Here is a 27,278-nt window from a genome sequence, read left to right as displayed (position 1 = left end):
TAAAACATACAAATCAGATTTTATTGAAATAAAGTTTTGAACTGTAATGACTAGTCTTTCATTGGGGCGGTTGAGACAGAAGTTCATCAATGTCCACCTTAAGGTTTGTCGTTGACAGACGCAGTGCTTGTAATAGCGTTCTGTTGGAAATATTATTCCGATATTTAGACTTTATATGATTCAAGTCAGAAAAAGACTTCTCACAGATATAGGTGCTGCCGAACATACAGGCAATTTTCAGTCCCAAATCTCGTAAATTGGGAAAGCGTTCCTTATCAAGAAGCTTAAAGAAGGGCATTCCTACCTCTGCTCTGGAGGTAAGGTAAAGGTCTGCCTGTAATTCAGACAACTCCAACTGGTAATGTACGTCAGCATTACTAATATCAACAGAGAGCGGATCATTGAACAATCGGAAACTTGCGTTCAGCTCATTAAACTCTTGATACCTTGCGTTAAAGTTCTCAATAAGAGTCTCAATCTTTGGGATGAATCTGTTGAAGTCCAAGATGGTACCACTTTCTTTGACTTCATGGAAGAGTTCATTGCAGCACTCAAAATTGGTCAACTCATTTTGTAATAAATTTAATTTGAGCAACATAAGTTTGGTCCTGAAGGCAGAGATGTGCTTATAGAGTTGACTGATGTTCTGCTCCTTTTCCTTCAAACTTTTATTCAAGGAGTTTAAACTCTGTGTAATGTCTGTTAAGAAGGCGAGAGAACAGAGGAAATCGACATCACATAAGCGCTCCTCCAAGAAAGGGTCGGATTTTAATTCTGTTAGAAACAGGTAAATTTCTTTTCGAAGTCTGAAAAATTTACATAGATAATTTCCTTCATTTAACCATCGGACATTTCTGTTCTGTGGTAAATCGCAGCTGGCAGCTTCAAGTTCCTCCAAAAGGGCTTTAAACCTCCTTCGGGTTACACCACATTTCTTGTCTCTTATCATATTCGTAATTTTTATCACAACCTCCATAATATCAAACATTTTTAACAACGTTCCCACCAATGCTTCCTCATGAACAATGCAATGTAAAGTCAAACATCCAATGCCGTCTCTTTTTAACAAGCCCGCAAGGCCAGAGTTCTTCATGACAGTGGACTTGGCACCATCAATAATAATGCTTATACATCGGTCAAAACTACCATGTTCCGCCAAGGCTAGCTTCACTTCCTCGTAAACATCTTCGTCTTTCGTGGCACCTTGCAGTGGCGTCAGATGTAATAATTCTTCTGATATGTTGAAGTCTTCGTCCACCGTACGGATACAAACTATGAGCTGGTTGGTACCAGTGATATCAGTATTCTCATCTACGGCAATTGAAAAATAAGTGCAGTTCTTAACAGCCTCGTGAACTTTCTGAGTAACGTACTGATCCATGACTGAAATGCGTCGGGCAACGGTCTGATGGGAGAGTGACACAGACTCAAAGCATTTGGCCATTTCCTCGCTGCCGAAGGCACGAGCCATTTTGACGGCACACTCTTTAATAAATGCTCCGTCGCTAAAGGCTTTTTTCCGTTTCACAATTTCCTCGCAGATGAGGAACGATGCTTTTATTGCTGCCTTTTCTGTGTTAATAGTTGCCATAGGTACCGGAGCCTGGCTATTCAGTTTGTTTTTCAAGTCATTGATCACTGCTAGTCTTAAGTCACCAGTATATTTGGAGTACTGGAATTCATGTTGAGAGACATAATGTCTTTTCACATTGTATTCCTTGCATACTGCTAATATCTGGAAACACACTAAGCACTGGGGTTTATTCTTCGTCTTCACAAACAAGTAATCCATTTCCCAACGTTGCTTAAATGAACGATTCTCACTGTCAACTTTCCGCTGCCTGGGGGTGCTCATTTTTGGTGAGAAGCCAGTAGGAGAAACCTGAAAAACAAAAATATGTGAAAACGCAACCAGTAAAGATATTCCTTACTAAACGCAAGCAAAAAATTCTTAAGACCTTAAAAAACGATAACTCCCGGTCATACCCACTTATGAGGATTCAGTGGTTAAAGGGTGTGAAAAGAGGCATTGCTTTAGATACTACTCATCCATAAGATCATGGGACATAGATACACAGCAGTGGCGTCGCTAGCACCAGACTTTCAGGGCCTAAGCCCCGGACCTTTGGCCCGGTGCGATCAAGGGACATACCAAATATGGGCAGACAGCCTGGGGTCCATTGAAGGACCCCAGGACTGCCTGACCATATTTCCTGATGTTTGGGAATACTGAGGTATGTCCTAAAAACTGCCTGTGTACTATCAGTACCCAGGCTAATGTACTGGCATTTAGATATGCCAGTACATTAAAGTATAAAATTAAAACATTAAAATAAAAGTAATGTTAAATAAAAAAAATGTAAATAAAGTACACACATTTTTTACAACAAACATTAAAGTAAAAGTCCCAATACATAAAATATTCACATATTCGGTATCGTCATGACCGTAATAACCTGCACAACAAATTTATAGCGCCATTTATGAGGTGTACACTGTAAAAAACTAAAATAAAACCTGCTCTCTTTCACTTATTAATGTGAGGCACGAGGTGGTATGAATGTGCCTAACAATAATAGTTCATTAGGACTGAGAAACATGATGGGGTTAATTACTATTAACGTGCGGCACATGAACGTTCAAAATTCATCACACCACGTGCCTCATCAGAAAATGGAAGAACTTTATTTTTTTTTATTATCGTCAAAGTATCATTTTGGTAGCGAGAATCGCAATACTACACAAAGTATCGTATCAAAGTCCAAATTCTGGTATCGTGACAACCGTATTAGGGAACTGCATTATAGTTTAATCTCCAAAATACACATTATAGACCAAAATTTGCATTTTTCGGCTAGTTATTGTTAAACTCTACAGGGGTAATAACTACTGTCTGCGGTTTTACATCATATTTCTACTGGTGCATGAAACCACATATTGCCATCATTTTTGATCGAATGCAACTTTTCCAAATCATCAGACAGCACTGGGGTAAATTGGGCACTGCTGTTCTGGACTTTCTCACATTTTCTGTGTTTTGCGGGTAGCACACGGACCGATTCATTTATATGACCCCATGACTGATGGTCCGTGTGGGGGCCGTGAGTAAAGACCGCGAAAACTCAAGACGTGTAATTGAACTGTGCGTATTTGCGGCATGCACTCGCCTAAAGAAGTCTACGGGACGGTGAAAATTGTGGACGGCATACAAGTTGACGTCCATGTGCCATCCGTAATTGCGGATACGTTGCGAAGCGACGCAATGGAATTAAAGCAATTTCAGCCTTCCTTTTTGTTTTTTTTTATTTACGGATCTGTGAATACACACTGATGCACCACAGAAGGTTTTTTGCGGACATATGGACCTCAAATACAGACAAAGGATCCCTGGTTTTGCGGGCCGCAAACTCACCACGGTCGTGTGCATTAGGCCCTAGGGCGCAACGATTTTTGCATAGACTAAAGCCTCTAGCACATGTACTTGTACATTTCAGCCAAATCTATAGAGGACAATACGGAATCGTATTGCAGGCTGCACAGCTATGTCTGGGGTGCTGCATCGCAGATCAAGTTTTTCCACCAAAAAAAATTAAAGCAAAAGAAAGTCACTGAAAACAATTCTTCTAGTAGAAACGTTGATCAGGCATGGATGGTGCGTTTTTTTTTTTACATAGACTCCACATAAAAAATAAATAAAATCTTTCCATCCTTTGCAGAACAACAGGCTGAACTGGATCGACATATGTCTTTTTTCCCAAATATAAAAGAGTGCATGAAGTCTAGTGTGATATTTTTTCAGAAGAACACCAAATATTTTAAATGAATTGACTGTCCATTAAGTGGATAAAAGAAGCTGCAGAAGAAATCCTGCATCACCTGAAAGAGCCGATTTACCGGTGTGAGGAACGCTGCACACCACCGACCTTGTAATGTCATGAGACAAGAGCTTCTGCCCATGGTAGTCCCTGGGGGCCAGGCACACAATCAAGGGCCCCGTATGTCCAATTACTTGAAATATGTGCATTTGATCAATGTTTCATGTATTTAGCAATTATGTTCACCCACATTCTAGAATACAAAACATCCCAGCCTCGATTTTAGAGAACATAAAATAGAATAGAACTGTAAATAGTCATGGTTAGAGAATATGCCTGCTATACAACACACACTACACAAATAAATGTAAGGCCCTGTTCACACAGGCAGAATATTCTGCTTTGAAAAATCAGCTCCGATTTTTTTTTTTTAAGGGTATGTTCACACGCACTAATTACGGACGTAATTCGGGCGTTTTTGCCCCGGATTACGTCCGAAAAATGTGCCTCGATAGCGTTGACAAACATCTGCCCATTGAAAGCAATGGGCTGACGTTTGTCTGTTCACACGAGGCGTATATTTACACGCCGCTGTCAAATGACGGCGCGTAAATTGACGCCCGTGTCAAAGAAGTGACCTGTCACTTCTTTGGGCGTAATTGGAGCCGTTATTCATTGACTCATTCAATTACGTCCGTAATGGACGCGGCGTTCAAGCGCCTGCACATGCCGTTACGGCTGAAATTACGGGGATGTTTCCTCCTGAAAACATCCCCGTAATTTCAGCCGTTACGGACGCTGCCGTGTGAACATACCCTAAGTGGTTTTGCACCACAGCCATTTTTTGCCGCAACTTTCGACACATTTTTTACCTCTTCAAGAGCCAAAGGGAAAAACCGCAAGAGTTTTTTTGCCAAAAACGCACCAAAAAACAAGTTTTTGTTTGGTCTCCTATTGATTTAAATGGGGGTTTTGAGGCGAAAAACGCCTCACCATAGAGCATGTCGCTTCTTTTTACCGTGATAGCTTTTTTTTTTGCAATTTCAGCGTTTTTTTTTTGCGGTTTCTGAGGCAAAAAAACTCAGCGTGAACAGGGCCTAAAGGGGTTTTCTGACTTTTGGTTTTTAACTGACGAGTACAGTGCCAGCGGGTTGAATTGCGTGCGAGGTGGGAAGGGTGGTGCCCAAGTTGTGTCAACAGCCCATGGCCCATACTACAACGTAATCTGCCACAGCTCACAAGCCACTCTGCTTGTTGTTATCCAGTAGGAACATTCATTGTATACTTCCAGTGGATAAAATTCTGTCCATGGTCATGTGATGGACACACAGGGGCTGGGATCGTCAGGGAACGCTCACATGGAGTTTTTGGCCCCGATTTAGATGCAGAAACCTCTTTGGAATCAGCGCAAAAAACTGCCGAAATCGCCCCACATTAATTTTAAAGGGCAGCAGAGATGTTTTTTTCGTTCTTTCTTGCTGTGGCGCTCAATTCGGGGTGTTTCTTCGCCGCATTATTTGCCCACGGTCCTTGCATTAAATACAATGGCCGCAGCCAAAAAAACACAGCGAAAAACGCACAGGCACTTTAAAATATTCCTGTCCCCGACCAGAGATCTCACGATGCCCTGGCCGGAGACTTCACAGTTGAAAGCCTGACATCACTGCCCATATATGGATAGTAATGTCAAGGGCTTCCCCGGTCTCAGCGCTCAATGTTGCGCTGTGTGCGGGGAATTCTCGGCTAGGGTCAGTTTTTACCGGCCTTACAAGGATTGTTTCCTAAAAAACAGCCGTTAAAAACTGATCTATTGACTTCTATGGGAGCCGTGGGGCCATCAAAACGGCCAAAAATAGGACATGTCCCCTTTTTTGACAGGAATACACCCATAGAACTCTATCGTTCTGAAAACGTCCGTCGCACGGCCGTTTTTCACCGTCGTGTAAATGTAGCGATGGCAAGCAGAGATCTTGAAATGATGAATAATTGAAATAAAAAGTATACTAAGTTGCAGAACTTTTCATTGCACACAAATGAAGCTTTATTTACATGAAGTTAACTTATATAGCAAATGTCTGAAAACATAAGTGGATAATATCGGACACCAATATATTTTGCATGCAACTTGACAGTTGCAGTATCTTATGTGTAAATGTTATTCACATGCATAATAAAGAATAATGCATAAATTAGCATATGCAAATTTATACGCTTTGGAATAATATTACCACTTTTCCAAGCAGTTCATGCAAAATAACGCGCTCCCTACCCTGCCCCTTTCACCGCCACAACCAGTTACAGCCTCGGACAGGAGCTGCTTACCTTACTGGACACTATGGCTGCAGGATCATCAACGCGGGAAGGATCCATGGCTGCTGCGTCCTAATAACGGAGCCTCCTCTGACCCCGCACACTGTACAGGAAGTATAGCCAGTGACGGGGGTGGTTTACGAGGTCCACTTAGTGTAAAGGCTACTTGGACCTCCTAGCCTGAAGGTGTCACTGTTGTGTGCTATAAGGACCTGATGCCCAGCGTACCGAAATCTGTAACTACATCTACTAGGACACTCCGTGGTAGGGAAAGGATTACTATGTCCAGTCTAAGGACTGATTGGACCTCCAAATCCATAGGTGGCGCAGTTGGGTCCGTAACTGAGTTTGTTCCCAAGCGCACACCGTACAGGAATCATAGACACTAGGGCTTTCGAAGGTTCACTGTACGGAGTGCTTGGACCTCCGAGTCTGTAGGTGGCGCTGCACATCTGCATCAGGAAGTGTCCCCCCAGTGGTGTGTTTAAGTGCTGGAAAGCAGGATACGGCGAGGAAATGGCCAGCAAAGTGATGTAAGTACCGGGGCTCGGTTATAGCAGCCAGTGTAGTATTATGGACGTAAAGATGTGCGGGTGGGCTCCTTCCTTCCAGTGTTGTTTTATCCGACGTGTCATCTGTTCGCGTGGATCAAACTTAATCTGGTTCCTGCCGGAGGTGACCTTAGAACAAAGAGTAAGCGGTTATTCTGCTGTACTGGAGTTACACATCTCAGGGCCATCTGCTGCCCTTATACCAAAACCGAGGAGCCAAAGGCACAGCACTACAAGTCTCAGCATGCACTGCTCAGCCTAAGATTAGCAAGTATTGGTAGAACAACAAATCCCAGCATGCACTGCTCAGCCTAAGATTAGCAAGTATTGGTAGAACAACAAGTCCCAGCATGCTCTACCATTATCTACTTTAACTGACTTTTTAGTTTTTATTGTTTTCAGTTTTGCAAGCACAATAAATGTTATGAATGATATATATATATATTTTTTCTTGTCTGAACAATCACTAACCTTCCCCACAATAGAAACCACATTTTGATTATTTATATATTGTATTTTTTTTATTTATTCTCTACAATTGGGCCGCTTGGTGTAGTGGGAGATATTGCGGCTTATTATTAGCCCAATATTGAAGCATAAACAGAACCGATAAAAACACAGGGACATATACAAAAACACCGAAAAAGGCCATACTTACAAATGGACACAGCCAGGCCAGAAATGCTGATGAAAGGGCGAGCAGGTGCATTAAATAATAATAGCCACTCCCACTAGTCTTGAGGGGAGTGGTGTGTGGTGCATGGGATGTGTAATAAGAAATAATAAATGAATAGTGTGTGTGCAAGTGTAATACTATAAGTGAAATATAGGGGGCAGTAATAAATGAAGTGCCTCAATAGAAATAAATGGATAATGGGGTGCAAGTGTGTGAAACATGGAGGGATAGTGTGTACGTCATGAGGCACAACGTGTATAGCCAGGTAGAAGCCTATTTGTGACGCCTTGATAATTCATAGAGCGGGCTACCCTGCTTGCTATGCCAAACAACAACACACCATGCTCTCCCAGCATCAAAGACCCGGCTGTGTTCAAGAGAAGCGAATATACATAATAATGAAAAATACCTGGGGTATTGGTAATCATTTTGGCCAAAAGGACGCAAGCTCGCAATCCACGACAAGGATCCCCAGACTTGCGAGTCCCTAAATCCTAAACTGGAACAGAACGTTCCTGATGCACAAACAGAACCGATAAAAACACAGGGACATATACAAAATATTGAAGCATGAATGACAAGTGTCCTCGTCCATTGGTTGGATCTTGTGATTAGTGCCATGGACCAAATGATCATTCGGATTGTTAACGATAATTGTTACCCAGTTATCGTTATTGTTTTTCCAAAACAAATGCTAATCAGTCTATTGGGGTGTATTCACACGTTGCTGCTGAATCGATTTACGCAAGGACGCAGCGGTTGTCAATACACATTAAAGAAACACTAAACACAGAAAATTCACACACACAAAAATTCTAAATATCCCCCGCGATCCCGACATTCAACTACTTTTCCTTTGATCCTGTTTTGTTTTATCCTGTGTCTGGCTGTAAGGTTGGGTTCACACACCCTATTTACGGACATAATTCGGGCGTTTTAACCTCGAATTACGTCCGAAAATACGGCTCCAATGCGCTGGAAAACATCTGCCGATTCATTTGAATGGGCTTTACGATGTTCTGTGCCGATGGTCATTTTTTTTACGCGCCGCTGTCAAAAGACGGTGCATAAAAAAGACGCCCGCGTCAAAGAAGTGCCTGTCACTTCTTGGGACGTAATTGGAGCCGTTTTCCATTGGCACCATAGAAAAACAGCTCCAATTACGTCCGTAATGGATGCTGCGAAAAACGCCGGCAACATGCCATTACGTCTGAAATTCAGGAGCTGTTTTCTCCTGAAAACAGCTCCGTGATTTCAGCCGTAATGGACGCTGCCGTGTGAACATACCCTTTGACAACTGGCTGCAGCAGCAGCAGCCCTGTCTGCAGTAGGAGGTGAATATAATTAGGCCACACCTTTTTTCTAAACCACACGCCTCATCCGTTCGCCACCCGAAAATGGAACAGAACAGCAGGAGACTATAGGTGGCCATGCATTTTAGATCGCTGTTGGCCAAGTGCTCGTTCAGCTGGCTACTATTCCTCCAGACTTCCTCATACACACGTGTTCCCAGGGAGAAAGCCGCTGCCAGACGCAGCTAATCTAATAACCAACAAAGGGATCGGGCATGTTGAAATTTAACATGCCCGACCCTTCTCTCTCCGTAAAATACGCCGTGAAAAACGCGAGTTTTTACAAACATGTCTGGAAACAGCTCTGTATTTTCAGACGTTTTTAGTCACTGCGTGTGAACATACCCTAATCATTCATTTCTAGTTTGTGTTTCTTTCCCATAATAATGAGTAGCCTGTGATTTTCCTGCTTTCATTGAACTACAAATCCCAGTGCCATCTGCTGCAGTTAGATCAGAGCTGAGCTGCCAGGGGTATGATAGAGATACCAGGTTGTGTATGGCCTAGGGATTTACAGACCGCTTGAGGTCTACCATGGTCATGCTCTGGAAATGTCTGCCTTTACATTTAGGGTATGTTCACACGCTTAGCAAAAAATGTCTGAAAACAGCTCCTGATTTTCAGATATTTTTTAAGCAACTCGCGTTTTTCACGGCTGTTTTTGAAGCTGTTTTTCAATAGAGCCAATGAAAAACTGCTCCAAAAATGGCTCAAGAAGTGACATGCACCTCTTTTTCATGGGTGTCAGAACAGAACGCCGTATTTCCCATTGAAATCAATGGGCAGATGTTTGGAGGCGTTCTGCTCCCGATTCCCCCCCCCCCCGTTTACAGCCTGAAAAACGGCAGAAAATAAGCCGTGTGAACATAACCTCAGGGTAAGTTCACAGGGGCCAGGGTTTTTTTCTTAAGAGGAAACGCCAGGACGACAATTGTAAGGACTGCATGAAAAGCGAAAAGTTACAAATGCGATGTGTTTTTCATACGGTTTTGATGTTTTTTTGGTTTCCCTCCACACTTCACTAATGTCTCCTTTTGTAGTTTTTCATTACCGACTCTCTAGTCCAGGGGTCTCAAACTCGGCAGGGTAATTGGGCTGCATATAGAAAAAATGTTGACGGGCCGCATTACTTTCAAATTTGATACAACACAAAATTATTGTTAATAAATTAGTTATTTGAACTACTATAACACTACATTACTATAATAATAGCGCTAGGTTTACGATTTGAGAGATTTCTCCACGCGCTTATTTCAACAATCCAGTTTTCCAGTTTAAGTGTCGCTAAATGCAGTCCGGCGGCTCAGTTGGCAGCGTTTGGCTGACGCACATGTCAAGATTGGGCAGCCCCTTTTTAGATAGTGCCGCAATGCCCTCCGCAGATGCTGCCTCAGAGATGTCAGGGGCAACCCCAGAGCTCGAGTCCCGGGCAGAGCGCAAGTAGGCTCATCCTGGGACTCCAGCTGTGGTCCTGATATCACTGGGACTCTTGCTCTGGGGAAGCCCCTGACATCATTGTTGATGTATGGACAGTGATGTCAGAGAATTTCACAGAGTCCCAGAGCAGAGCCTGTACTAGAGCTCTGCACTGGACTCCGGCTCTGGGGAAGCCCCAGACATCGCGTGTCCAAACATGGACACCGATGTCAGGGAATTCGACAGAGTCCCGGAGCAGAGCCGATACTAGCGCTCTGCCCAGGTCTCCGCTCTGTGGAAGACCCTGACACACTGTCCATATATGGACAGCGATGTCAGGGAATTCCACAGAGTCCTGGAGCAGAGCCGATACTAGCGCTCTGCACGGGACTCCGGCTCTGGGGAAGCCCCAGACATCTCTGTTCAAATGTGGACAGCGATGTCAGGGAATTCCAGAGTCTCGGAGCAGAGCCGATACTAGCGGCACTGTGTCCCACGGGCCGCAGATGACAGCCCCAGGGGCCGCATGCGGGCCGCGTGCTTGAGACCCCTGCTCTAGTCCATATAGTCTGGCAGTGTAGAGCTAGCTGAGTAGTTCCTTAAAAAATGTGGGCAGCTGCCTAGTAGATACAGGCGCCCATCACAAGATATGACCATGTTAGATGTCCACTGTCTTGTGGGGACCACGCTAGACCACCTTCTATGTCTCAGCAGTGGTGCCAGTGCATATTACTACTGCCACATTACTAGTGCCATCAGTACCTTCGCCCTTAAAATTGTGCAGGTTAGATGGTACCGTAGAACATGGAATGTTAGGTAAGTACATCAGACATGGACAAATTCCAACAGCCAGGTAGTAAATGAGCCTAGAAGTCTTCTAAGGCCCTGTTCACACAGAGTTTTTTTGCCACTTTTTTTTTTTGATGCGGAAACCGCGTAGGAAAACGCGCCAAAAAACATCCGGAAATGCCTCCCATTTTAATGGGAGGCAGACGCGTTTTTTTTACATGCCCTATCTTCGGGGCATTTATGCCTCTGACCTCCCATTGACATGAATGCGAGGCGTATTTCGCAGTGTTTTTGCCCGTGGCACCTAATGGGCGCGAGCGGAAAACGCTGTAAATGGCAAAAATAAATGGGTTAACTGCACCATCACAAAGTGGTCCTCCACTGTCCAATTGATGCTGATGTGATTGGCTGCTTTAGTCACGTGCCGTTACTTTAGACGACACATCGTTACACAGGATTGTCAATGAATGAGCAGTGGAGGCCAATGAAAATTCTAGAAAACCCCAATAATAAAAGAGAACAGCTCGAGGCCGTATATTTGATGATGATTTTTTGATTTTAGAATAAATGGTCATAAAAAGAGAATGTCACCCAATAGACCTCTGCGTATTGGGACATCCATGGGATGAGGAGTAGCACCCAATAAACCGTTCCTCCCCGATTTGGGGGCAGGGGGCCGACAAGACTTGCAGATTGGATAAGAGGGATCACCTGACTAACTCACAAACAAGCTTCTTGTAAAGCAGTTTGGGGGACTATTCATACAGAAGTGTAATGTTATTATGATGTCCTACCGAGGTCTGTCTTGTTAGGGTATGTTCACACCCTTACTAAAAAACATATGAACATACGGAGCTGTTTTCAAGGGAAAACAGCCCCTGATTTTCAAATGTGTTTTTTTTTTCAGACGTTTTAGGAGCTGTTTTTGTATAGAGTCAATCAAAAACGACTCAAGAAGTGACAAGCTTCTTTTTCGCGGGCGTCTTTGTACGCGCCGTTTTCCGAAAATGAGGCGTAAAAAAACGCCCCGTTGGAATAGAACACCATATTTCCCATTGAAATCAGTGGACAGATGTTTGTAGGCATTCTGCTTCCGTTTTTTCAGGCGTAAACGCCCCGAAATACGCCTGAAAACACTACCTGTGCTCATACCCTAACAGGTTCACTTTAAGGCTATGGTCACGCGTGTCGGATTTGCCCATGACCGATCCAACAGGTAGGTACTGCAGGATCCACAGCAGAAATCTGAGGCTTATCTCGGATTTCTGCCACGGATGGGCTGTTCTATGCGTGGCATGTATTAACCCTATACAATGGGGCTAATCTGCATGTGTGGAATTCCCCCGGCTTTTCTATGTGGAATCTGCATCTATGAGTGACGTTACCGATGCAGATTTTAAATCTCCGCAAAGTCTGCTGAGAGACATGGATTCCTTTGAAATCTGCATGAAACTCGAATCAAGTGAATGGGGCCTAAGGGATTTTTAAAAAAAACTTTTTATTTATTATAGTTCCGTCATGGCGATCGCTTGGGCACAGGAGCTGTGCCCGTGCGAGCAACAGCTGGAGCCCAGCTGTGATGAACCGACCGGACTCCTGCTATACTGGCCGAGATCAAAGAAACCTCTGATCCACGCCGTTTAACCTCCTAGATGCCGCAGTCAATAGAATTTGATAGAGGATTAACCCTTTCACCCCATCCACACAATTAAAATGTCTTTATTTGTAAAAAATAGTTAACCTTTTTTTAAAAAAATGACACATTTGGTACCACAGACCTGTAGAATTAAGATATTTTTATTGAATGGAAAGAAAAACGCATTTGCACCCCGACCACACCAATGAAATTATGAACGTTAATCAATAAAGTATATGTACAGCAAAATAGTGCCATAAAAGATAAATCTCGGCTTAAAAAAAAACAAACAAGCCCTCATACATCTACGTTGATGGAAAAATAAAAAAAGCTGTGGCTTTTGGAATGTGACAATGAAAAAAATGAAAGAAAATGATAGACAGGACCCTTAGGCCCCATGCACACGACCGTAAAAAAAATTCCGGTCCGCAAAAATGGACCCATTCACTTTCATTGAACGCAGACACCCTTCCGTAGCACTACGGAAGGGTGTCCGTGCCGTGGAAATGTTCAGAAAATGTTCAGAAAATTATGGAACATGTCCGTTCATTTGCATTTTGTGGGCCGTGTGGACAAAGTGCGGACAAAGTATGGGAGCACGGCCCGAAAATGCGGCTGTCAGTCGGCGGCCGGCCGTGCCCGCAATCGCGGGCCTTGATTGCGGGCACGGTCGTGTGCATGGGGCCTTAAGGGTTAGGCCCCATGCACACGAACGTGTTTTCGCGGCCGCAATTCCCCCGAAAATCCACGGGAGAATTGTGGCCCCATTCATTTCTATGGGGCCATGCACACGATCGTAGTTTTTACGGTCCGTGTACGGCCCGGGAGCCCGCACCGCAGAAAGAACGGACCTGTCTTATTACGGCCGTGTTCTGCAGTCCAGGCTCATTGAAAATAATATCCGCGGCCATGTGCATGTCCCGCGATTTGCGGGCGGAGGCTCGCTTGTGAGACTGCTGCTGGCCGACCCGAAAATCACGGCCGTGCACATGGCTACGGTCGTGTGCATGAGGCCTTAATGTATTATTACAGACAATGCATAAACCAATTGTTTCCTGCTCTGGTCCTGCCCTTTGCTTTGCTGGGGGGGGGGAATCTATGTCATAGTTCTGCGGAGCAGTCACAGGTTTTCCTGTTTAATTTGAAGGCATCTCGTATCATACACGTGAAGTCTCCGCAGTCAGTGATGTACCGTACTAGTTTTATCACCGGACTACTCCACTCAGGATCTACTTTACCCAATATATTAGGGAATTAGTTATATAGCAATTGTCTAATACATTGTTTATAATGTCATCTCGACATCTAGCTGTGGGGGTTTATTCCTCATTTATTAAGGGGGGTCTTTAAAGTCTGAGTTTTCTACTACTATCAAGATGGAAAGTTCATATTCAGCCATTTCTTAGCTAGATCTGTCACTAGGAAAGCTTTATGATAACCAATATTGATGTCATTACAGTTCCTTCAAGGGTTGTCACTCATATTTCTCAGATTCCTAATCTCAGGGAATGCATGCACACATCATCCACCCCCATACCTCCCAATTTTCAAGTATTGCAAAGAGGAACAACTTTGATCCCTGTTAAGCCACGCCTCAAACCTGCCCAATTCCTGCCCATACACACCCAGTTCAGCCCACACAGTATCATGCTCCCACAGTACCCCCACACAGCATAATGCCCCATTGTGGGCTCCGCAGTATAGTGCCCCCCCTGCAGTATAATGCCCCCCATTGTGGCCTCCGCGCGGTCTAATGCCCCCCATTGTGGCCTCCGCGCGGTCTAATGCCCCCCATTGTGGCCTCCGCGCGGTCTAATGGCCCCCATTGTGGCCTCCGCGCGGTCTAATGGCCCCCCATTGTGGCCTACGCGCGGTCTAATGGCCCCCCATTGTGGCCTCCGCGCGGTCTAATGGCCCCCCATTGTGGCCTCCGCGCGGTCTAATGGCCCCCCATTGTGGCCTCCGCGCGGTCTAATGGCCCCCCATTGTGGCCTCCGCGCGGTCTAATGGCCCCCCATTGTGGCCTCCGCGCGGTCTAATGGCCCCCCATTGTGGCCTCCGCGCGGTCTAATGGCCCCCCATTGTGGCCTCCGCGCGGTCTAATGGCCCCCCATTGTGGCTTCCGCGCGGTCTAATGGCCCCCCATTGTGGCCTCCGCGCGGTCTAATGGCCCCCCATTGTGGCCTCCGCGCGGTCTAATGGCCCCCCATTGTGGCCTCCGCGCGGTCTAATGGCCCCCCATTGTGGCCTCCGCGCGGTCTAATGGCCCCCCATTGTGGCCTCCGCGCGGTCTAATGGCCCCCCATTGTGGCCTCCGCGCGGTCTAATGGCCCCACCATTGTGGCCTCCGCGCGGTCTAATGGCCCCACCATTGTGGCCTCCGCGCGGTCTAATGGCCCCCCAGTGTGGCCTCCGCGCGGTCTAATGGCCCCCCAGTGTGGCCTCCGCGCGGTCTAATGGCCCCCCAGTGTGGCCTCCGCGCGGTCTAATGGCCCCCCAGTGTGGCCTCCGCGCGGTCTAATGGCCCCCCAGTGTGGCCTCCGCGCGGTCTAATGGCCCCCCAGTGTGGCCTCCGCGCGGTCTAATGGCCCCCCAGTGTGGCCTCCGCGCGGTCTAATGGCCCCCCAGTGTGGCCTCCGCGCTTATAGCTGCCCCCAAACAGTATAATGCCCCTATAGCTGCTCCCCTCATAGTGCCTAGTAAAAAAGAAATACTCACCTAACCCTGTTTCCACGATGAGTAGAGGCGATCCCTCTGCTCCTCCAGTTTGTTCTATAAGTAACTTGACGCAGAGAGACGCAATGACGTCACTGCACCGTCTGTCTGCGCGGAGCCTCTCACGGCCGGAATTACATAGCGAATGGGGGAGCAGGGAGCTGACGCCATCCAGATACTCACCGATCCAAACTTGTGATATGTCTATATGGCATATGAAAAGTTCAGGAAAGTGCAGTTACTCTTTAAAGAGACTGTCACCACATTATAAGTGCCCTATCTCCTACATAATGTGATCGGCCCTGTAATGTAGGTGACAGCTGTGCTTTTTATTTAAAATGATCTGTTTTCACCACTTTATTAGCGATTTTTAGATTTATGCTAATGATGCTTAACGCCCAAGTGGGCGTGTTTTTACGTCAGACCAAGTGGGTGTTGTACAGAGGAGTGTATGACGCTGACCAATCAGCGTCATGCACTCTTCTCCATTCATTTACTCAGCGCATAGGGATCCTGCTAGATCCTTATGTGCTGTCTTATACTAACACATTAACGATACTGAAGTGTTTAGACAGTGAATAGACATTCCACGGGATGTCTATTCACAATCTCTGCACTTCGTTACTCTGTTTGTGGTAGTTACAGCAGAGCACAGCGTAATCTCGCGAGATTACGCTGTAGATGACAGGTTACAACGAGATTACGCTTCCTCTGCTGTAACTAACACAGACAGAGTAACGAAGTGCAGAGATTGTGAATAGACATCACGTGGAATGTCTATTCACTGTTTAAACACTTCAGTATTGTTAATGTGTTAGTATAAGACAGCACATAAGCATCTAAAAGGATCCCTATGCGCTGCCTAAATGAATGGAGAGGAGTGCATGACCCACTTGGTCTAAAGTAAAAACACGCCCACTGGGGCATTAAGCAACTCATTAGCATAAATCTAAAATCGCTAATAAAGTGGTGAAAACAGATCGTTTCTTTTAAATAAAAAGCACAGCTGTCAATGATCACCATTTATAAACTACCCATCCTTGTACTAAACTCTATCCATGATCACAGTCATTTGTAGTTGGATACTGATTATAAGGCCTCCTGCACACGGCTGTATTATGGCTCTACTTTGCAAGGAGCTGTAATTGGGCACCTATAGAAGTGCATGGGCTTCTATTGTACCTCCGTATGCCGCCGACTTTATTCATACAGAGAAAATAAAGCGACATGCTCCAGTAGATGCCATATATACGCCGCTTTTCTCCCTTTGAAGAGTTGGTTCTAGTGGAGAATATCTTTGCACATACAGCACCCAACGGAGTCCCTGCAGCTCTATGTTCTAGATGGGAGGAGAAACTGACATGAGTGGATGTTTTTATTTTATTTCCTCTGGTCTATGTGCGTGTGAAGGGACAAGGGTTAAGTATTTTGTGCGATTCCTATAATTGTTAAAATGTGGAAGGATATCGGGAAAAGATTACGGTTGCTGATTTATGTCTGTTGAGTATTTCATACCACTGATGTAGGTCAATAAATATTCTCCTGCTTTGTAGGAATGTATGATGGAGTAGACTAAACAGAGCAAAAAAAAAAACAACAGTTAATCATGTAAAACTAGAATGGATTTTTCTCTTGGTCAGTAAAGGTCAGGGATATTGTTATTGTACTGTATTGCCGCCCGTCTTACGTATTGATCCATCCTCTGCAGGTGTGGGTAAATGCTTTTATTTGGACATACAACGATAATTTACGGTAAAATTCCTTTAATCTGGAACCCAATACTGCGGAATCTACTCAAAATGGTCGAGAATCAGACTTTAAACCACTGGCGTCTAATAGTTCCGAGTTTTACAAGAGCTGAGGAGGAAGATTGAACAGAAGAAAAGAGGACAGGGGAAAGAGTAAAAGTTCGGGAAAGCTTCAAGACAGCGGGGATACAAAGACCAAGGAGAATTGCAAAAAGTGCACTGCCAGTTTCCAAAATGGAGACCAACTCCATTCAAGGTCCTTCTGCCAAAAGGAAACATGTTACACTTACAATCCCTCAGAAACTAGAAATAATCAGGAGACTTGAAAGTGGTGAAAGCCGGGCTTCCATCATGGAGGAATTCAACATTGGTTCATCCACCATCTACGACATTAAGAAACGAAAGGATCAATTATGCTCCTTTGTAGCATCCAGTGAAACCATGAAAGGCCTTATGAAGCGACAAACATTGAAGCAACCCAAATTAGCTCAATTGGATAAGGTGGTGTATAGGTGGTTTACAGAAATACGCTCTCGAGGAATAACTGTGACGGGGCCCATGATCATTGGGAAAGCCAAAGCTTTCTATGCCGAAATGGAAATGACCGAAAAGTGCATATTTTCTGAGGGATGGTTAAGAAACTTCAAAGAACGCCATGGCATAAGGAAGGTGTCTGACACCGCTGAACTGTTTTCCAAAGATGCCGAATCTACAGAAGGATCTAGTGAGTTTTTTAGTTCCCTTTTAAAAGAACAAAAATTGCTACCAACCAAGATTTACAATGGTGAAGGGTTTGTAGAAGAGTGGATGGTAGTTGATAAGGACACACCGGTTGTTCAATACATCGATGATGAGTTTCAAGATGTTAAAATCGAAGTGCCCGGCCCACCTGACAAAGAGGAGGAGGAGGTTGTGGAAGAACCTAAAAGGAAATACACCTGGAATCAAGCTTCAGAATTCATTACAAAATTTGTTGAGTTTGCCGAAACCAATAGTCATTACAGTCCATCAGAAGTCATGAACCTTCGTATCGTCCTCGATAAATTTTACCAGAAAAGAGCTGCAGTCATGAAGCGCTTCCACAAGAACAGATGCAAAAAGCACCCGAAGAGAAAATCTGTGCTAACATCTACTCCAACTACCTCCATCATTGTGAAGGCTATTGATCCCCACTCTCAGGGACGATCCATCTCACCCGTGTCCATAGAATATAAAGTGGAGGAGCTTGATGTATCGGATGGTGCAGAAGAAAATATCAAATTAGAAGATTTATCGGATTAGCTGTGCAGCCCAAATGTTTTTTAAGGGTCATTCCTTGTTTACAGTAACTTCTCAAGTTAATTGGCCCAGGAACCCCATAACCAAATCTCACATACCTATGTAACCTGGACCCTAGGGTAAGTGAAGCTTAGTTGTGGAGTTCCTGGGCCATGGTGTCCTTCAATTCTGAATCTTCAGTTTTGGGTGGCATTACTATTTAAGTGTATGTTAAGTTTATTTAATTTTGTACTATAGTTTTAGATTTACTGACCTTATTTTATTTGAAAAGTTATTGTAATTCAACTTTTTTTAATTAAAGGGTAACTAAATGTTCAACAAACTTCTGAAAGGTCATGTTGACATGTCAAGTTTTGATTGGTGGGGTTCCGAGCGCTGAGACCTCCACCGATCGCTAAAACGAAGCGGCAGAAGTCCTCGGGTGAGCGCTCAGCCACTTTTGTTTCTATCCGGCTTTTTCCGGAAAGCCAATGTTTTGGAGTACGGGCTCATAGACTTTCTATTGGGCCCGTACTCCGCTACGTTGATTTTCAGAAAGAGCCGAGCAGAAGCGAAGCGGCTGAGCGCTCACACGAGTACTTCTGCCGCTTTTGTTTTAGCGATCGGTGGAGGTCTCAGTGCTCAGACCCCCACCAATTAAAACTTCTGACATGTCACTATGGTCTGTCAGAAGTTTGAACATTTAGTTACCCTTTAAAACTAATAATAAAGTGATAGTACCATATTTTATTTTGGACTGCACGCTAATCTTCTTTTTGAGCTACACGTCTTCCTGAGGATATCAACCCTTAAAGGTATTCTTTCAACTTGTTTTCTTAACTCTTAATATTCTGTCCGGAATCTTCAGTAATCCGGCACCCGTCTGGTCCCGTGGGTGCCAGATTAAAGGAATTTTACTATGATGTAAATTGATATCCGTTACTTTTGAGTTATGTCTATCATTGGAGTTAGGTGGAAGACCCTAAATCAAACCATAACACTTAATCTAAAAATAAAATATTCCGTCTAACCTAAATGTCATAAATAGCAGGACTTCAAAAATGCTACAAAAATAAGTTTGCCTTAGAAAATGGTTTCCTTTTGTAGTTTTTAATCACACGTTTTAAAACTAGAGAGAGGCGGCAACCCTAGTTAATTTCTTTTTCGCCCTATAGACTTCAATGGAAATAATAGCTGTCAATATATGTTGCCTTCTATGAAGTGTGACTTCCGGGCAACATCAGATCTTACAAAAGTTTAATTGAAAGGTGCTGTTCTCATTGGACAATCCCTTTCTATAAGGACATCCCCTTTCCCCCTAAAAATAAGCAAAAAGCGGTGCCCCGGTGCTGGCATTCACAGCGATCAACTTTCGCTGGCAGCAAATGTTCAGTGCCCCTGTAGCGCCACTACAGAGGAAATTAGACATTACACAATTCTTATTGAAATCAATGGGCTCTTTGTGTAATGTAATGTGCTGGGTCCTCTAGAGCGACAGATGTTCTTCGTAGCTGCTTTCTGATCATGCTAATTGATGCAGGTTACAAATGGGGGACCCAGCATTGAAAATTCCCTAATAGGGTATTTTGAAAGTGGGGTTTCTAAACCAGACAACCCCTTTTTACTAACCAAACGTACATGGGGCATATTTAGCAATAGTCAAAATTCATTAGTCATAGTTGCATCAAATTTACAAAGTCCTGTGCAAGATTTTGATACATTTTGTGCAACTTATGTCTTTCTTTCTTCCGATTTTTCTAACTATTTGTTGGAGTTATCAAAACTTGTGCAAAGGGAGAGTGGAGGAGATGCCCATATCTACGAATCATATTGTTTCTCTTATTGTCAAAAGGACTGAAAAATACAAGCTGAATTCTGGTGGCTATGGACAACTTCTCCACTTTTCCATTGCATTCGTTTTGTTAAACCTTTCTAAGGCTCTGATCGCATCACGTTTTTGCCCTATGTTTAGCGTATACGTCAGGAAGGCTCCCAAAGTACGCCCTAAATGCAGCAATCGGGCTCTATTAGCCCGACACAGGCCTAAAGTGCATCTTTTTGGCCTCCATCGAGTTGGTGTACGTCAGAATCTAAATAATTGAATAGCATAGTAGACTACACTATTTCATCCTGCCAGATCCCGCAAAAAAGTATACCGCGCAGTATACACTTTAATAACATGGGAGCCTCTGGGCGACTTATGCCACTGTATAGCATACGTCACAAATACATGTTTAACTTCTACGTCATAGGCTTTTCAATAGCCTTCCTTGACCTATGCTATAAATGGATACCATTATAGTCTATGGGCTACAGATACTTTAGAAGGATGCCTAATAGTGGCATCAATCACCCACAGACTGTAATGGTATTCGTTTAACCTATACGTGATGAACTCCCATGACCCCATTGCACGACGTATCCGTTTAACGGAAACCATTAAAGTCTGTGGGATTGTCACTTGACTGGTTTTGCAAAAGCTTATTATATAGCTCCAGCCTCCGTATAATGGTAGAACAACGCTGACATTTTGGATATACTGCTGTTTAGGTCTGTACTATGAGATCTAACCGTCAATATTGCATAAGACATGGGTTCCTGCTTGCATTCATATATTATACCCGTTTATTTGTAGCGAAGAAATAACTGAAATTGCTGGGATTGTTGCATTGGTGTTAATAGAAAAACCACATGAACGTGACCGACACACTGCTGTAAGCGTCAGATCATCGGCAGCGTTATTCATATATTTCTCTTTATTTTTTCTGTTTAAGATATCCCCTTTACCAACTCGGAAATCCACAGCTACGGGTGTTCAGGACCAACTTCTTTATGACCCTGGTGAGACCTGGTAAACTGCAACCCCCAGACACCGTCCAGTTCCGGATACCAATAGAGTAAGTGTCCACGTTTGTTCTCGTCCCCGTATGTGTGTCTTCCTCATAAATATGGAAAAATGTATTAGAACGGTGTGTCCTAAAAACTACAGCTACTTTACAACTTGATTGGTGAAGTCCGGCAGGTCAGATCACCACTGATCACACATTGGAAAAGTCCTTTAAAGCGGTTGTGCAGAAAAACCTACTGATGGCCTTTTAGAGGACTATTAAATGGGTTTTCCCGTTACAGCAAATAAAGCTTAATTTTTGTATAGTAAAAAGTATTGCAATTTTCCAATATACCTTGTGTCCTAACCCCTTAACGACCGCTCACCGTCTTTTGACGGCAGGCGGTGCATGTCCTTAGTCTACAGCAAAGTTTTTTGGCGTCGCTGTAGAAGAGGCTGATGAGCGATCATCCTCTGATCTTAGAGCAGCCTTCTGAATACAGCTGGGGTCGGAAAACATTCAGACTCCATCTGTTTAACCCTTTGATTGTCAGGGATCATTACCATGTATATTGTTTGAAAAATATTATCCTCACACATATGTATATACATTTCAGTTCTTTGTGTAATATTCCGTTATATATAACAAGTTCTTTGTTCATGTCGGACACACCTATGGAAGACACCGCCCTCCGGAATGCAAGAGGAGTGTACAGAAGAACTTGCAGCTGAGAAGCCGGTGGGGGCTTGGGCACTCCCACATCCCTAGGGAGGGGTCTTTTCTGTGTGTTTCTTTGTTCTGAATAAAGTGCAGTTCTCTTCCTGGCTGATCTGGGGAAAGCTGTGTACCAACATCTCTGGCTGGTTTACTTCTTTCCAGGCATGCCTTCAGCTTTCAATTTGCAGAGGTGGTTATTCGGTGTGAAATAACAGGGGAAAGGAAGATACCCTGAAATACAATTTCTCCCGCATAAAACAAGGCCTCATACGGCCACGTCCATGAAAAAATAAAAAAACTTTATGGCTGCTGAAATGCAGAGAGATAAAAACTGAAAAATGTAGCTGGTCAATCAGACCTTTTCAGGTCCAGTCATTAAGGGGTTAATTCCTCACTTTAAGATTTCTGCTTTTAGTCATTGAATAGGAACCCTTGTTTTCTTCTAGAGGATGAAAATCTTTTATGGTCCTGGGATGATCCCAAAGGTGAATGGCTCATACAGTAGAGATATCAGAGCCCTCTCATGCAATGAGCCGTGTTCCTGAATAAATGGACCTGCATCTTTAAAAGTGGCACCACATTTTTATTTATTTTTTTAATTTTATGGGGCGTGGTTTGGCACAAATTTTCCTGGAGTGTGAATTTCCCCTAAAGTACATATTTGTCATTTCGAATTCTGAAACCGGCAAAGTTCATGTTATCTATGTATTCTAGAGAAAAGTATCACGTACATTACGTCCTAATTGCAGTGATTTTACAGGAAGCCGATGGGTTGCCATGGCAGCCAGGGTCCTAAGAAAGGCCACCCCAGGCCTTCCATGGACATTAGCACTGCCTAATAGATTACCTGTCGGCTTATCACTGACAGGCAATTATGCTTTCGTGTACTGAGCATACTAAAGCATTATAGTAGCGCTTAAACAATCCCATTGTACAGTCCCCTAGTGAGACAAAAAAAATAATGAAATAGAATAAAGTTAACACTTTAGGGTCTCAGCAGCCGCACCCCTACCGATCAAACTTCTGACATGTCAAAAGTTTTATGAAACGACAGTTACTCTTTAACGCCAAAATGGTCATCAAGAAGTTAATTACATTGTACGTTAATGTCTCTACAATGCAGGATGACCAAGTTCGATGTACAGAACTATCTGCAGCGTATATACAACGTGCCTGTAGCTGCTGTCCGTACCCGCATCCAGTTTGGTGAGTAAATTGACAGGCTGAGGCCTTTTATATGGTCACCTCTCATCAATGTTGCTGCTCATGATAATTCGGATTAAGCACACTTTCCAACGCGGTTTCCGCGTCAAAAAACATGTAAAAAAAAACTCTGTGTGAACAGGGTCTTAGGCTAAGGCCTCCATTGGGAAGCGATCGTACGTTGCATTCTGGGCCTAAACATGAAGACTGCACCAAATGATTATATTGTCACTAAAATTATCACCACCTCTTTAGGTAGCAACCGGAAAAGAAACCATCTGCACCAAAGAGTGAAGGTCCCCGACTACAAGGTAGCCTACGTACAGCTGGTGAGTAATGCTTTATTCTCTGATCCAGGTCTTAAGGCCTTTTTACAGTGTCTGATGATTGAGCCAACAAATTCACTCTCAAACGCTCCTGTCCGATCATTGGCACGTGTAAATATGGCAGTGATCAGCCGACAAACAAGCAAAGTCGTTGGACCGTCAGATATTTTTTTTTTATGCTACCTAAAAATGATCGCTTGCCGACAGCGCATCTCTTCGTGTAAACAGGGACTCTGCTGTCACCAAAATCCAACTGTATGAGGACGAGTGATCGTATTAACCATATAGATAAGATCATTGCTCCATGTAAATTGAGCAAACGAGCGCCGATTGACGTGTTGTTATCGGCACCTGTTCGGCTTCGTTCACATCTGCGCCAGGGTTCCGTTCCGTCTGAGCTTTCCATCAGAACGGAGCCCTGACTGACACAAACGGAAACCGTAGGTTTCCTTCACCATTGATTTGAATGGTGACGGATCCGGTGCCCATGGTTTCAGTTTGTCTCCGTTGTGCAAGGGTTCCGTCGTTATGACAGAATGGATAGCGTAGTCGACGGTATTGATTCCGTCAAAATGACGGAACCCTTGCACAACGGAGACATATGGAAACCTTGGGCACCAGATCCGTCACCATTGAAATCAATGGTGATGGAAACGGAAACCTATGGTTACCGTTTGTGTCAGTCAGGGCTCCGTTCTGACGGAAATCTCAGACGGAACGGAACCCTGGCGCAGATGTGAACAAAGCCTTACCAGCCTGGAAATCTGGTTGTTTAAAAGAACCCTTTTTAGTTTCACCCCCTACAACGTCCATGGCCATATGCATTGTCCCTTTTTTGATTAACTTTATTATACTGAGCCTTCTGGATCTGTACAATGAGACTGTTGTCTCTTTTTTCTTTTGTGGTGCCAGGCCTCCTAATGCTGCTTGTCTGCTCCCAGAAGTCAACAACATATGTTTGGTGACTCAAATGTTCTGAGCTTTGAAAATGAGGGTTGTATTGTAATGCAATGTGTGTTTACAACAGACATCATTCCTGGATTGAGTTACAAGTGTCTCTGATTCAGAGCTTTAATATTTCCTGTGATATCGATAGTGCTCTAACCATCTCAGGCTGTTTTCTTCCTTTGTTGTCCGCACCCTGCTCATAGAAACCTCTTCACCAGGCTCTTGCCCCACCATTTGCCCATAATTTTTCCTCTATGGCGTATGCAGATTTTAAAGGGGTTGTCCAGAATTAGAAAAACATGGCTGGTTTCCTACAGACACAGAATCACACCTATCCGTTTGTTGTGTCTCATTTTGCAGCTCCGCTCCTTTGAAGTGATAAGGCTAAGCTGCAATGCCACACCCAACCTGTGGACAGCGGTGACTCTATTTTTGGAAGAAAACAGCCCTGTTTTCCCAATCCTGAACACTTTCTTAAGGCTGTTTCTCTCCATATTCAGTCAGAGGAACATCTCTGTTTTGCTGACTAATCCTTTTTTTGTTTTTCACAGGGGGAAATGCAAACTTTCCAGTTCCCAGATCTTTTTCCAGAGAAGGAAACCTCTGCAGAATCTGGCTCATTTGAAGAACTGCAAGAAGAATTTATGAAGAATGAAAAGCAGCGCCAGCTGAACGACCCGCGAAGGGGTGGACTGAACGACTGGTTTGGACTTTGATGCTTCTGTTTTAAGATTCCGTTTACCCCGGCCTGATCCAGTTCTTCGCTCTACTTCTCCGAAAAATGAATTCTTGATCTCCTGGCCAGGTTTTCCCATACTTTACGTTTCCAATCATGGACGAACAGACCGTCACACTGACAACTACACAGGACGCTATCACTTGTTTATTATTATGAATTTTTGTAAGCAGAGTTATAATTATTTCATTGTTATTTAGAACTAAAAATTTATTTAGGACTCAACAGTCCATAAATAAACCAATTTATGAATTTATTTTGTCTGGCGGAAATATGGGTTGTTTTTAGTAGTTTTGGCAGCACATAGTCTTTTTTATTTTTTTTCCTTTTCATATCACCTTATAACCTACAGAAATATCAGACATCGTTTACCTTTGAACATCCTGTGAAAAGGTAAGTAGTTTGTAGGGGATAAAGAAGAAATAAGTGTTTGTTATGGGAACCATGCGGATACTTCTAAAGAGGTTCGGCTTCGTTCACATCTGCGTCAGAGCTCCGTTCCGACGTTCCGTCTCAGCTTTCCGTCGGAACGGAGCACTGACTGACACAAACTGAAACCATAGGTTTCCATCACCATTGATTTCAATGGTGACGGATCCGGTGCCAATGGTATCTATCTATCTATCTATCTATCTATCTATCTATCTATCTATCTATCTATCTATCTATCTATCTATCTATCTATCTATCTATCTATCTATATCAGGGGTAGACAACCCTGGTGAGGCGAATAATACAGAAGGTTCTTAGGATCTAATTTAATAAAAATGTCTTCACAGAAAAGAAGCGACCCTGTTTAGACCATACATTGTACTTATACAGAGTGCTATTTTCACATAATTTTTATTTTTTTTTCATTTTTCACGAACATAAATGTTACAATCATCTTGTAAGTCTGCAAATTTTTTCTCAAAAAATGTAGCAGAGACACAGCATATTTTCACAGCAGAACTAAGTTGTTTGAGCAGCTGAGGGAAGAATGTGTCAGTCAGTGTGGTAACAAACAAAAAACGAGGTTTACTGTGGACTAAGGTGATAACCATAAGGGTATGTTCACACTGGAATATTCCGCCTCCCGTTCATTTCAATGGGAGCCGGGCGCTTATGTTTCTCGCTAGCTGATTTTTTTTTTCAGCTGGTGGGAAAAAGAAGCGTCCTGCCTGATTTTCGGGCGGATTCCGCCTGAATCTTCCATTGAATTCAATGAGAAGTTGAACTTCCTGACAACATCAGGAATAATTCCACTGCAGATTTTGCGGCGGGACCCGGCAAGCAACATCCGCTGTGTGAGCTGACCCTTAGTCTGGATTTACACCACGTAATTGGCGCAGAATTTTGAGCCAAAGCCAGAAGTGGATCCAGAAGTAAGGAGAAGTTCCTTCATTATATTTCCCATTCCTTTGTCTCAGAAATCTGCAACACATACGTGATGTGTAAAGCTGCACAGGTGTGATTTGCTGCAGATTATCTCCACAGCAAATCTGCAGGGAAATCGGCAGCAGCAAATTTGCATAGAATCGTGGAGATTTTCTAAGATGCAATGTGGAAAATCCACAAAAATATCCAAGAAATTGACATGCTGCTGATCTAGAAAAACGCATCACAGATCACTTTTCCACAGTCTGTAGATGAGATTCGTTGAAATTTAATCCACTTGTACTGTATTCCATTCTCTGGCACAAATCTGCAGGAAAAATCTGCAACATTTACGTTGCGTGTGAATTCACTCTTTCAGTCCATACGCTTTGGATATAGTAGCAAAAATGTATTTTTTTAATAAGGCAACCGTGATGTATTCAGGAAGGTCCTGTCAAAGATCTACCAGTATCTCAAGATCTACTGGTTGCCTATTTAGGATCTAGATCAGGGGTCTCAAGCACGCAGGCCGCATGCGGCCCCTGGGGCTGTCATCTGCGGCCCGCGGGACACAGAGCCTCTAGTATCGGCTCTGCTCCGAGACTCTGGAATTCCCTGACATCGCTGTACACATATGAACAGCGATGTCTGGGGCTTCCCCAGAGCCGGAGTCCCGGGCAGAGCGCTTGTACAGGCTCTGCTCCGGGACTCTGTGGAATTCCCTGACATCGCTGTAAACATATGGACAGTGTGTCAGGGTCTTCCCCAGAGCGGAGTCCCGTGCAGAGCGCTAGTATCGGCTCTGCTCCGGGACTCTGTGGAATACCCTGACATCGCTGCCCATATATGGACAGTGTGTCAGGGTCTTCCCCCAGAGCGGAGTCCCGGGCAGAGCGCTG

General features: G+C 43.9%; 2 protein-coding genes across 4 annotated transcripts; one reads left to right on the top strand and one right to left on the bottom strand.

Moving 5' to 3' along the window:
* Window positions 1-6,607, bottom strand: LOC142660775 (general transcription factor II-I repeat domain-containing protein 2B-like). The gene is made up of 2 exons (XM_075837619.1): window positions 6,138-6,607; window positions 1-1,882 (listed from the first exon to the last, which is right to left on the bottom strand). Exons 1-2 carry the CDS (start codon window positions 6,183-6,185, stop codon window positions 59-61), a joined length of 1,872 nt encoding a protein of 623 aa, XP_075693734.1. The 5' UTR covers window positions 6,186-6,607; the 3' UTR covers window positions 1-58.
* On the top strand, window positions 6,122-25,279 carry MRPL23 (mitochondrial ribosomal protein L23). 3 transcript variants are annotated; one of them, XM_075837621.1, is made up of 5 exons: window positions 6,378-6,658; window positions 21,040-21,162; window positions 22,934-23,016; window positions 23,269-23,342; window positions 24,839-25,279. In XM_075837621.1, exons 1-5 carry the CDS (start codon window positions 6,642-6,644, stop codon window positions 25,001-25,003), a joined length of 462 nt encoding a protein of 153 aa, XP_075693736.1. In that variant the 5' UTR covers window positions 6,378-6,641; the 3' UTR covers window positions 25,004-25,279. The 3 variants fall into 3 exon arrangements, with proteins under 3 accessions (XP_075693735.1, XP_075693736.1, XP_075693737.1); XM_075837622.1 differs by lacking the exon at window positions 6,378-6,658 and adding an exon at window positions 18,845-19,080; XM_075837620.1 differs by lacking the exons at window positions 21,040-21,162; window positions 22,934-23,016; window positions 23,269-23,342; window positions 24,839-25,279 and adding an exon at window positions 16,969-18,644 and having other exon boundaries at window positions 6,122-6,658.
* Window positions 25,280-27,278: the final 1,999 nt, after the last annotated feature.

Source organism: Rhinoderma darwinii, chromosome 9 (genome assembly GCF_050947455.1).
Source record: "Rhinoderma darwinii isolate aRhiDar2 chromosome 9, aRhiDar2.hap1, whole genome shotgun sequence".
Lineage (NCBI taxonomy): Eukaryota > Metazoa > Chordata > Amphibia > Anura > Rhinodermatidae > Rhinoderma > Rhinoderma darwinii.
This window is presented reverse-complemented; position numbering and strand designations above follow the sequence as displayed.

Bases quoted from the DNA above. Each gene is read 5' to 3' on its own strand.
- LOC142660775 (XM_075837619.1), bottom strand. From the start codon at position 6,185: ATGGATCCTTCCCGCGTTGATGATCCTGCAGCCATAGTGTCCAGTAAG. The intron at 1,883-6,137 runs GTAAGCAGCTCC...TTTGTTTTTCAG, and splicing joins CAGCCATAGTGTCCAGTAAG to GTTTCTCCTACTGGCTTCTC.
- MRPL23 (XM_075837620.1), top strand. From the start codon at position 17,243: ATGGAGACCAACTCCATTCAAGGTCCTTCTGCCAAAAGGAAACATGTT.